Below are 12662 nucleotides of genomic sequence, written 5' to 3' on the forward strand. Positions count from 1 at the left end.
GGACAGCAGACCTCAGATCAGTTCTGTGAAATCTTGCAGATGCCGTTAGGAGCACTGGAGGACACCGGAGGACACAGAGGCACATATTTTTTTTTAGGTTACCTGTTTCATGTACTACTGTTACGATATAACTGCAGGAGTTTTGTGCAAAACGAGAGTTTTGAGCAGATTATATTCTGTGAATATTGCATCAGAGATAAGTCTTCCTGTTATTTTTAGGAACATTTAATACAATTATTTGTCTGTATTATGTATTTTTTTTTTAAATTGTTAACAATCATTCAGATATTATAGGCTTGTTTTTTGACAAATTCTTTTTTTTTCTCCTCCCTGACACTTGGTGATCGTTCTATTGGCTCTTTGGTTGTTTTAACTGTGTACTTTTCTAATGCAGGACGAGGCTGTTTAGCAGAGAGGGAAGGCTCAATGAATATATCAGCTTGTGTTCAGGTCTTCCCCGTGCCCTTATCCTGCGAGATCTTTTTTTAAGTTTATATCTTAAATAATAATTCAAACTTTAAAAATACAATTTTGGTTTAGTTTTCTTCACAGAAATGAATGAAAGGCTGAGATATGACAACCGTATATTATTTCTAAAAGTTGTCTTACATCCCTTAAAATCAAGAAGGCCCCGCGACCCCTAGTGGGGGTCAGGACCCCCCAGGTTGGCAGCCAGTGATCTAGTCAAACCTGCAATAAGTGATGTTTTTTGGCCACTTGGGGGTGGCAGAAAACAATTGTAAACTCAAAACTGACATATCATCACCTTTAAAGTTGATATGACAAACATGTTAGCAAACAGTTGAGAGCTATTCATTCATTTGGAGAGGTGTTTATGTCCACCTGTTTTGGGCCTCTACCAACTCCTGAGGGAAATATCTGGCTCTTTAGCTGCTAAATGCTCCACTATGTTCACCAGCTAGTCGCTAACCCGCTAGTCTGCTGTTATGTGCTGAGGAGGTAGTGTACAGTGTCTTTTTACAATTTTCTTTTCTGAGAACAGCTGAAAACAAGATGAGAGTGAATCAAAACGGTAAAGTTGTGGGCCGAACAGCTAAACAATTTACTGAAACTCATTAAAAAGCCGAAGAGAGCTGCAGATTCAGGTGATACTTCTCTGTAGGTGCATCATTACAAGTGGCCTCTTTCACATTGTTTTAACATTGTCATTTGATTTATTGCGTTATTATAGGAATAGTGATTATAGCCGCTTTAAAGGAAAGACTGTCTGTGTGCCAGGCTATCGCAGGAATCACAAGAGACATTGATAAAAAGAAGCAGTTAAATCAAGTGAGATGTGGAACATGCCAACAGCGCTACAGCTCAATATCAGGATATGTCATAAATTTGCTGCATTGATTAGTACAAAAAAAGATATCACAAGATCAAGGACAAGCACAGAGAGCATAAATAAACATCGCAAAAAATACTAGTAAAAGCAATCACACAAGTAAAGTAGCTACTGTAGCATAAGCTTCTCTACCTGGTTGTTCTAGAGCCAAAAGGCTGAACTGCATTTTTGGATTTGTATCACAGAAAGCCTTGGCTGCTGCATTTTAACCAAGCTGCAAACATGAAACATGCTGATGCTTACTGCCAGAATGTCTTCTAATACCTCCAACTGAAGCTAAAAACATTCACACATACTGTCGGATTTTGACCAGGGGCAATAAAAAGTGAATTCCAAAGCGGAGTTTCATTACCTCGCTCGGTCCAGCGTAGGCAAAGCAATAACGGTTTCATTAGATACAGTTGGTCTCATACAAACAAACAATGTGATAACAGTTTATACCGTGGACCTAAATATTGGATGTCTTATCAAAGCTCCATGAAACTCATGTATTATTGAGCATAAAGTGCTAGACTTGAGATAGATGAAAGATAGGAGAAGAGCCTCAGACGCTGCAGAGCTGGTTCGTGTTTCCCCATTGACACTTTGCTGCAAATGGACAGATCGCCTCAAGGACCAGCTGAAGTGTGTCAGATGTGGGGATTTCTATTGGAAATCATTCTCCCACTTGTTTCCTCAAGGTTTCTGCCCATCAACAACAGAAGCCGTGTGGCCACTCAGAGCAGAGTCTCAAAGCCTTTTCTGGCTGTTTGAACACATTCAACTACAAAGCTGGTAAAAAGGCACAAGAAGGCTCAAAACTGCCACATTCTGAGAGCACAGAGGACGGCAACCATTTTTAAAGTCTTGACAAAAATAGTTCTTCGGCAACTACAGCAATCATTGACAAGACAGAATAGGAAGGTGGAAAATGGCCACCAAGAGGTTTGAATGAAATCTTCAATGAAAATCACATGGAGACGGTTAATTCCAAGGCCTATGGAAAGGAGGCTGGGTCACGCGTCATATCTATGGAGGTATAACACATGGGCAGTAAAATCTGGCCTGCACTCGCCGAAATTGAGCCAATCACATTGCACGACCGCAGCTTCAGTAACACTGCGCATGTGTTATACCTCTGAGGCTGTGGCTCAGATTGGTTGAGCAGGTCGTCCACCGAACGGAAGGTCGTTGGTTCGATCCCCGGCTGCTCCGGGTCACATGTTGATGTGTCCTTGAGCAAGACACTTAACCCCAAATTGCTCCCGAAGGCACAGCCATCGGTGTGTGAATGAGTATTTAGAATAGATCCTGATGGGCAAAGTTGGTAACTTGCATGGCAGCCTTTGCCATCAGTGTATGAATGTGTGTGTGAATGAGTGAATGCTGACATGTAGTGTACAGAGCTTTGAGTGGAAGACTGGAGTCGGAAAAGCGCTATATAAATGCAAGTCCATTTACAATTTACCCCAAGACCCATGTCTGCTCATGACCCAGCCTCCTTTCCATAGGCCTTGGTTAATTCCTAAGTGGAGAGCCATCTGTATTTAGATAAGATTAGTGCTCTAAAGGAAGGCCCATACTTAAAATCTGTGTAATTTCTTGAGATTGTCATCTGCTGTGGCCACAGTGTAAATCACTTTCAATCACAGAAAATATGAGAATCAGACAGAATAAGCAACATATACACTTACAATACTTCCTGCAATTACTTTTGAAGGGATACCTCAACAAAATACATCAATTTAAGCATCTTGCTCAAATAGATACTTGAAAAAGACCTAAAAGGTGCATTTTGAGTACAGTACATGAACAGGACTTAGGGCAGTGATCGCCAAAGCTTCCCATCCGGCCCGCAGAATAATAATAATTTCACCACGGCCGCTGCAGGTGCATCCTGTTGAGCTCTCAGGATAGTCTGTTTATGTCTGCTATACTCGCACGTGCGGAACAGAAATTTGCAAGTTTTACCTGGAAAGTTTTGGCAGTGCACCAGTTATTTTCTGTCAGCTGTAGCATGCCAGTCGGCTTAGCCTGGTTACAATCTTCAACTGAAGTCGGGCATATCTGTGGATACACTTCAAATATTAAATTTATGACGCCATCACCCGAATGTGTCAACTAGCAGAACAAAACACTGGAAGGCGAGTCCTTCTCTCCACAGCGTTCAGGCAGCCTCCCATAATGTATATCAATAGCAGGGCTGGGCAATATGACGATATATATCATCAAATATAATATAAATGATGATATAAAAATGTCTATCGTATATATTTTTCCATATAATTTCTATCGCGATATAGGCTAGGCCTTTATTTCTTTCTAATTTTTTTCTCTATAATTTCCCTTTTAATTGTTCTGTTCATTTTATTCATTCTTAAAATGAGAAAATACTCAGTGCTTTTCATTTTTTTTAAATATTACATTCACACAGGAGTATACGAAAATAGGCTTTACTACGTGGTTATTTCATAAAGACTATTTATTGAATTACCAGAAAACATGCTAGATCGTGATATATATCTTTATTATGAGATATGAAATATCGTGATAGAAGATTTTGGCCACATCGCCCAGCCCTAATGGATGGATCCTTTAAAACACTTTTTAAGATAGTTAGCTTTTTACTTTGAAATATTTATGACATTACTGAACATTTCATTCATTTTCCTCTCACACCTTACTGGAAGCATCAGGGCTGTCATACCATTTGAAATGAGAGGGCGGAGACAAGTCAGACGTCGGGTTCAAAAAGCCATTTCAACAGCAGTGTCTTCATCTGGGGGAGAAGTATGCTGTCTTAAATGAAAGTCTTTATCTTGCCAAATTGCATACACGTATCAGATGTTCATTCTGCCTACTGCAAGCAAATGATCCGGGCGCAGAAGTTAAGGGGTGTGAGGGGCGGATGAGCCCTGCAGGCCGACCATCTGCACACTAAAAATAACCAAACCCTAATGACATTAAATGAGAAATCCACTGGAAGATTCCACCATCAATCTGGGATGTCTAAAGCAGTCCAGAAATGATTTTGTGTTTCCTCTTGTTTTTTCCACAAACACACTTCCTCTCATGTTGCCGTTTGAAGTGAGTTATCTGTGCTGTACACGTGTAGGTACAAAGAGCCAGAACAACAGTGCAGCTGAAAAAAAAGTGGTGACGGAGAGCGAACAATGACTGAGTGTGTCATTCCCACTCACAAAATATTCCAAAAAAGCCTCTGGTGTTATATTTCACACCCAACTGATGGCAGGGTCAAACAGAGCAGAAACGGTGGTTGCATCGCATCAAAGCCTATTGAACGCTTTAGTCGATGGAGGAGCTGCTACCTCTGGGTCTTCTATGATTGATTTCTCTTTGTTTGATTGTTGAACACTGCTGTAAGATTGTGAGTCAGGAATGAAACCGTCGCTGTTTGATTCCTGAAACCAAAAGTGGACATGTATAGTATTCAGCCTCTCTATTTTTTTTTTTTGCATTTTTGGAGGAACAGCTGGCTCCTATTACTCATTTAATTGGCTTCAGTTAATTGGCTCTAGTAGGGGAATTACTTTTTCATGCCTTAATATTGCATGTTTGATCACCTTGCTCACCAGAAAAATGAGAGAGGCACCAAACCTTGCTGTAATTTTATCTTTTCTCTTCCCAGCAAACATTACCGACACGTAATCCACTAAATTTAGACTATAATCAATGCGAGGATGTTTCTTCTACAACATTACCTGGTGTTGAAAAGCATCACAAACATAACAAATGTGGTCTGCCAGAGGTTTTAGCTTCATCATCACATGCATCTGACTTAAGGTGCTGAGTCTGTACTTTAACACAGAGACGGTGTTTACATTGCCAGGGAGCTTACTCTAAAGAGAACACTCAAAGAGAGCTGCACAAAGTTTGCACTGTGCAGACAAGCAAGGTAGGTCACTTGTCAAGAGAGGAGAAAGGATGAGGTGAACGAGGCTGAGTGTGTGCTGTGTCTTGTCTTTTTTTATCTGCACAGTGAGTGGAAATAACGGCACTTGAAAGCCTCCCTGTCACCGCCTAAGAATTTAAACAAAGACTGTAGGAGGTTACGTCAGGCAATGAGAGTATATGCAGGCCTCGCTTGTTTTAACAGAAATTACTTATCAGTGTTGAACATAGGTATTTAATGATGGCAAAGACGTTCTCAGCATTAATGTGAGTATTTTAGGGCTGTTAATCGATTAAAATATATAATTGCCATTAATGGCATGATTGTCCATAGTTAATCACGATTAATCACAAATTAATCACATTTTTTATCTGTTCAAAATGAACCTTACAGGAAGATTTTTCAAGAATTCAATACTCTTATCAACATGGGAGTGGACAAATATGTTTGCTTTATGCAAATAAATATATATATTTATTATTGGAAATCAATTAACAACACAAAACAATGCAAATTGTTGTCCAGAAACCCTCACAGGTACTACATTTAGCATAACAAATATAATATTCTCAAATCATAACATGGCAAACTTCAGCCGAACAGGCAACAACAGCTGTCAATGTGTCAGTGTGCTGACTTGACTATGACTTGTCCTAAACTGCATGTGATTATCATAAAGTGGGCATGTCTGTAAAGGGGAGACTCGTGGGTACCCATAGAACCCGTTTTCATTCACATATCTTGAGTTCAGAGGTCAAGGGAACCCTTTGAAAATGGCCATGCCAGTTTTTCCTTGCCAAAATTTAGCGCAAGTTTGGAGCGTTATTTAGCTTCTTTCGAGGCAAGCTAGTACGACATGGTTGACAATGGATTCCTTAGGTTTTCTAGTTTCATATCTTGCCAGTATCTTCACTCTAGCTTTAAAACTGAGCCCGCTACAGCCAAAAAATCGCAAGTTGTGTTAAAGAAATTAGTGGCATTAAAACGAATTTTGCGTTAATGCATTATTATCATGTTAACTTTGACAGCCCTAGAGTATTTATTTTCTACTTTGAATTAAGTGTCACTGTAGTTTGATGGATTTCACATGAATAATGAGAGTGGGCGAGCACTTCTAAATTGTTATAATGAGTGTTAAAATATAACTTTTAATCAGTAATCACCATGAAGAAAAAAGCTGGCATTTTTAGTGAAAATATATACTAACCTGTCACACTGTTGTTTCTTTAAAATGTCTTATTTTGAGCAACTAACATATATTTGGCACTACTCGTATAACACGCTCTGTGAGCAAAAATGGTTGGAAAGCTTTTCTTGAAATATAATGGTCCAGGTGGGTTTACATCCATCCATGCATAAGAGATTAATTCATCTACTGATGAAGCCTTTTCAAAATAACACTCCATGGTGATGACGGTCCAGACAGTGTTTTATATGTGGTCTAAACCTAAAAGCACCTTTCTTTCTGGCTCACACACGGTATGGCTCAGTGCACTCTTTAAATACAGAGTCCATGAATCATAATGCAGCTTTCTCCTTCTAGTGCTTTCTACTGCTGTGTCTCTCCAACTGAAGAGGCAGATACACACATGCCTCTTCTATTCAGTATGTGTGAGTGTAACAATATATGGTGAACTCGCCCCGGGCGTCATTCCAGAAAGAAGAATAAAGCCACTCATTGGTCACTTTAGAGTAAAAAAATAACGCAGCTCAGTACTCCGTATGAATGTCGTGCTTTTTGTGGGGCTTTTTTTTCCCCAGAGCACTTAAGGTCTGACAGATCGTAAAAAGCAGCCCCGGGGGAAGAGCAGCTAAAGGGGGCCATTTCTTTTAGTAAAGGTGGAAAGTAACCACTTTGTTTTGTGAAAAACACTCTCTATCTCTTGCTCTACCAGCTGAACTTGTGTAGTTTTTAAGTTGCGCTAGTTTTGAAAGTATTTTCAGGTTTTTCGACTAAAATGTTGTATTAAATATAATGAAATCTGACAGTTACAGTTAAAATGCCATGCTGGATTGTTGTACTGGACTGGCATGGAGAATAGCGCTAGTGTCATGTTTTATTTTCTTTATCTTCTACACCAGTGGTTCTCAAACTTTTTGGTGCCAGAGACCCTTTAATGAACAATAGCAAAACAGGCATAATCCTAATAAATCCAGATCTTTTAATTTACCAGTGTAAAGATGACATAAAATAATGAACTTATTGCTGTGTGTAACAATCATATCATATCATATATCATGGTTTCTATTGGCCCAAAGCTAACGTGGGTGGGAGTAATGGACACAATATGCTTGTTTTATTGGTGCATTTGGTCCTCATCTGTAGATATGCACGTTTTAATGAGACAGCACAATTTTATAATTTATAGTAAATTATTTCGAAGACCCCCCGACAAGAGAATCATGAATCCCTGTTCTACACAACTTTTTATTTCATCTAAATATTAAAGCTGCACTAATCAATATTTTTATATTATTGTGTATCAAATTACTATGTTTAATGTGAAGGGTGTAGCTCATGGTAATGAACCCACAGAGAATAATCCACCAATTCTGCATTAGATAAAAGACATTTTTAAACTGAACTAGGCTGATCTGGGAAGATGAAAAATCTGGTCACTCTGGTCTCTCTGGTCAAAGGAAGGCACAACAGAACTTTGAAAACCTGAGATGCCTTCTGCCTTGATATGCATTGAATATTTAAGCATTCTCTGTGGGTGCATAAAAGTTTAGTGGCTGGATAATAATATTCAAACGATGCTGTCTCTCTTTGCTCATCCAGAACTCCAGCTATGATCGGCTGCTCCTTTGTGGTTGATCGGGAATACTTCGGCGATATTGGTCTGCTGGATCCCGGCATGGAGGTCTACGGAGGCGAGAACATCGAGCTCGGCATGCGGGTAAGGACCACAGATTTTCACCCACGCTGCTGTTAAAATATATTCAAATTGGAATGATAAATAATTTGAAATGTAGACTTTTTTTCTTTTTTAAACTGAATTAAAATTCACTGTGTTCAGCAGGAGATGAAATTGCTCGGAGAATTGCTGCAAGAAAAGTTGTTTTTTAATGAGGCCTCCTCCAAAGCTGGAGTTTTTCCTCGTGTGCTGTGGTACACCAGGAAGGCCACACAAAAAGCCATAATTACAAATCCAATATTTGAGGAGGTAATTTTTAGATGTAAAGTCCTCGTCGGAATGATTTGTGAAATCTATATTCAGACTTCGGAACAGCTTATGATGAAGTTTTCTTATGTTTCCCTGCCAGGGGGAAACAGCTTAAGATACTAAACCCAGGGGCGTCAACAGAAGCCATGATTAAACTTTGCAAAGTTTTCTTAGATGGGAGTGGAGGAGAAAAAAAAAAAATCCCCCTTAATGCAAATCTTCAACCAACCCAAAGGCTCTAAAGCCTGTATACGGAAAATGTAAATCTCTTTTGCTGCTGCTTTGAGTTGAATTTAACGCTTCATGTGAGCGAAGGGCTTGCTGAAGAATTGGTTAGCGTTTAAATTCAGAAAATGTTTCTCTCCAGCCGAGTGGAACCATTCTGAATCTAAACGCACTCCTTTGGCTTATTGGAATGAGATATGCTTGAAAGATCCCACTCCTTCATTTAACGTCTTCCACCACATCCATTTCAAAATCTCGAGATGGCTTCAACGACACCTCTGAAGTGTCGGGCGCCTTTGAAAAAGCACTCGAACGGAGGCTGGAGAATGGATCTTGGTTTGCAGATTGCCGCCGGGCTTTATTGAAGCCAAACACGTTAACACTAGTTGGTGACCATTTCAGAGCCTCTCATTATACATCATAGAGTGGCTTTTCCCCTACATCAATAGCATGTTTTCTTTTTGCTATTACCAATAATGACACTAGTCATCTATCTTCTTGTGTCTTTATCTGATGTTGTTTTGCCATTATTGTAGAGTGATAACTCAGCATTATGTGCCAACTGCCAACAGCCTCCCCCAAGGTTACGCAGTGTTTTCTCATTCAGTAGAGCTGCTTATATGTACCTAACAAACCATGAGACTGAGTTAGATGAAGTTCGTGGGGGGAGATCAATTCAACGGCAGCAGCTAAATAAAGTTAGAACAACTCTATTGAACTGTGTGACATAGTGTAACAGTGAACTTCTTTTTGGCTCTCTCACACACATCACGAGCTCCTCGTTGACTGTTTTCACCACGATTATTCACTGTAGCTTTTTGATTCATGAAGCGAATATGCTTCTCTGTCTGCGAACACAATGCCGTCACCAATGCAATTACCTCTCCTCCTGTTTGGCCTGCTCTGTGTGGAAATGAAACACATGCCACAGAAAAAAAGGGGCTATTCAGCACATGTACAAGCCTGAATAGGTCTGCAGTCAACAACCAGCTTCAACCATTCATATTGTACAGCCGCTAATGGAATGGAGATGGGCTTCTGGCGAGTGGACGGCAATTACTCCTCTAAGGCTACTGCGGCTCAGGCAGCTCATTGTAGTGCCGGCTGAGGAGTTGCCATTTCGGATAGGCTTGATTGACAAGAACACGTTTAACAATTAGCCAGGGCAGCTCACAATAGCGGAGCCTGCCCGGGACCATCTGACTTACAGGGGGCTGATGAAAGGCAGGGTTCACACAGAAAGGTTATGGCGTATTTATAATTTACTGTTAGCGCCGGCCTCTGTAGATTGCTCTGGGTAAAAAGGCTTCCAGGATCTAAAGAACTGGCCTCTTTGTAAGCAGAAAGGAGGCTAGGATGTGCTAGGGCTGATTATACGGTACATAGCACTGCATGTGGTGTTGTTTCCACGAGGAAAAGAATGAAATAAAAACCAAGGGAAAGGGGAAAATAAATCATAGATCTCTCTGTAGTTTTCTGTTTGTTCACATGTGAAATAATTTACAGGGTTGGACCTGTAAATGAAAAGAAAATGACAGAGAGAGGATAAAACTACAGAGACAAAGAAAATGGAAATGGAAAAGATGCTCTCAGTATGATGTAGTGAGCGATAGATGCATCATCTGCAGCCACACCACGAATACATTAACTCTTGGAAGCTACATTTTCATTCCAAAATGAACTAAAATCAACTGGATGTATTCTTACTAAGGCTGTCAATCGATCAAAATAGTTAATCGCGGTTAAGCGCAAATTATTATTATCTGTTCAAAATGAACCTTGAAGGGAGATTTGTCAAGTATTTAATCAACATGGGAGTGGGCAAATGTGCTTGCTTTATGCACATGTATGTATTTATTTACTATTGGGAATCAATTAACAACACAAAACAATGAAAAATATTGTCCAGAAACCCTCACAGGTACTGCATTTAGCATAAAACATATTCTAAAATCATAACATGGCAAACTGTAGCCCAAAAGACAACAACAGCTGTCAGTGTGTCAGTGTGCTGACTTGACTTTGACTTGCCCAAAACTGCATGTGATTATCATAAAGTGGGCAATGTCTGTAAAGGGGAGACTCGCGGATACCCATAGAACCGAAGATCGGATCACAAGTGGCCACTGAAGACGCATGTGGAGACGCATTCTAATGCCAGGTGTGAACAGACGTACTTAAAGCTGTCCACTTGTGATCGGATCACTGAGGACGCATGTTAATACCAGGTGTGAACAGGGCAATTGACAGCTCTAATTCTTACTTTTACTGGATCGGCTATTGATGTTGCTTAACCCCATAACACAGTTTTCCCCATGTACTAGCAACATAGGAATTCTATATCTCCACCTTTTAAAAAGTTGTAAATGTCTGAACACAAACATCCTGCTTGCCACAAGGCTCCGTTCGCAAACAGAGAAAAATGGTCGGGGACAGAAATGATGAATTCTGCCAGAAGTGTCAATATGAGTTCATCCTGTAATGTGTCTCCCACCCCTCCTGCATTGCTGAGTCTTTGCTGATATAGCATCTCAGGAGACCGGGACATTGCCTTTCATTTCAAAGATCCTGTGGGCACAAGCATTACACTGTGGTAAATCTGTGGGCTGAAACCTTCCTACATATGTTTTAATTTTCTTAATATATTTTCTCTTGCGAAGTTAACAGCTCATATAGACTAAGGTAAGGGAATGTCAATCCACTGAATCAGTGCATTGCTGAGTAAACATCTACTGGGGTTTGACTTTTTTGTTCTTTTTCAAATGCACACAGTGATACCATTATATTTGTTTAGAAGTTATATTTGATATCCTCTCATTTTCCACTATAAAAACCCGTACCACATTTAACAATTAATCCTCAAAAACATTGTTACAAATAAAAAAAAAGACATAGATTGTTCAAAGAAACTAAAACATCATCACAGAGTAAAGACATGTTTAGGAAGCCGTGATTAATGCCAGCAGCGTAACATGGTTGTGTTTGTGTGTTTTTTCATGGCCCTCACCCCCATAATTAATCGTACACTCGTGAGCGCGCACACAACCACTCCTGACAATTGCAAAGCAGACAACTGCTGTGTCGCCATGCAACTCCCATCCTGCAAACCAGCCTCTGATCAGCACCACGGACAGCAGCCGAAGCGGCAAATTTCTCAACACTAATCTTACAGCCTGCCCTGGACTCAAACCACAGCCTGAAACGCATGATGCACATGAAGGCCCAGCTACAATAATAAAGCTGCAAAATAATTGTCGTTCTACATGGGCCCCTCTGCAGCTGCGCCGGTTACACCGCTCATATTTACGCCATTAATCAATGCTATGTCAAATGATTGACCTGACTGACATCTTGTCGTGCCGGTAAGTTTTGATATTTTTACGTTTTTTGAGTTTGAGGTGTTGCACACCTAGGCAATTGCGTAAATATGAGTGGTGCATTCGGTGCAGCTGCACAGGGGCCCAGAAGCTGTCAGGGGCCCAGGTAGGACGACATTTCTTTTGCAGCTTTATGATTGTAGCTGGGCTCTGTTGTGCATCAACTGTTTCAGGCTGTGGTTTGAGTCCAGGGAAGGCTTTTAGATTAGTGTTGATAAATTTGGCAATTCGGCAGAGGCTGGTTTGCAGGATGGGAGTTGAATGGCGACATAGCAATTGTCTGCTTTGCAATTGTCCGGAGTGGTCGTGTGTGTGCTCACAAGCGTGCGCTTAATTTTGGGGGTGAGGGCCCAAGAAAAAAATCAGAACTATGTTAAGCTGCTAAACGAAGGCCACAAGAAGTAGGTGGAAGGAAAGCAATTTATGCTTCAAAATATAAATTTGGAGGCTACATAAAGCTGGTAACTTATAGTAGGGCACTCAGAGAGTGCAGACCTCCGCCAAGGCTGTTTCCATACTATAAAATGTAATGGGTTCTTCCGTGGCCCGTGTAACACCCTTCCACCAAGTTTCATGAAAACAGGCCGGCCAAACACACCAGCAAACAAGCAAACAAACAAACCAACCTCCTTGTTGAAGGTAATAATGTA

At 40.4% G+C, this 12662-nt stretch overlaps 1 protein-coding gene across 1 annotated transcript in view; it reads left to right on the forward strand.

Annotated features, from left to right (window-relative positions):
* galnt9 (polypeptide N-acetylgalactosaminyltransferase 9) overlaps nucleotides 1–12662 on the forward strand; it is a 106111-nt gene that overhangs the window by 56061 nt on the left and 37388 nt on the right. The window contains exon 6 of the mRNA XM_037778517.1: nucleotides 8026–8143. Within this exon, the coding sequence (XP_037634445.1) occupies nucleotides 8026–8143 (118 nt within the window). The remainder of the gene's footprint in view (nucleotides 1–8025; nucleotides 8144–12662) is intronic.

This window comes from Sebastes umbrosus, chromosome 8 (genome assembly GCF_015220745.1).
Source record: "Sebastes umbrosus isolate fSebUmb1 chromosome 8, fSebUmb1.pri, whole genome shotgun sequence".
NCBI classification, from domain to species: domain Eukaryota; kingdom Metazoa; phylum Chordata; class Actinopteri; order Perciformes; family Sebastidae; genus Sebastes; species Sebastes umbrosus.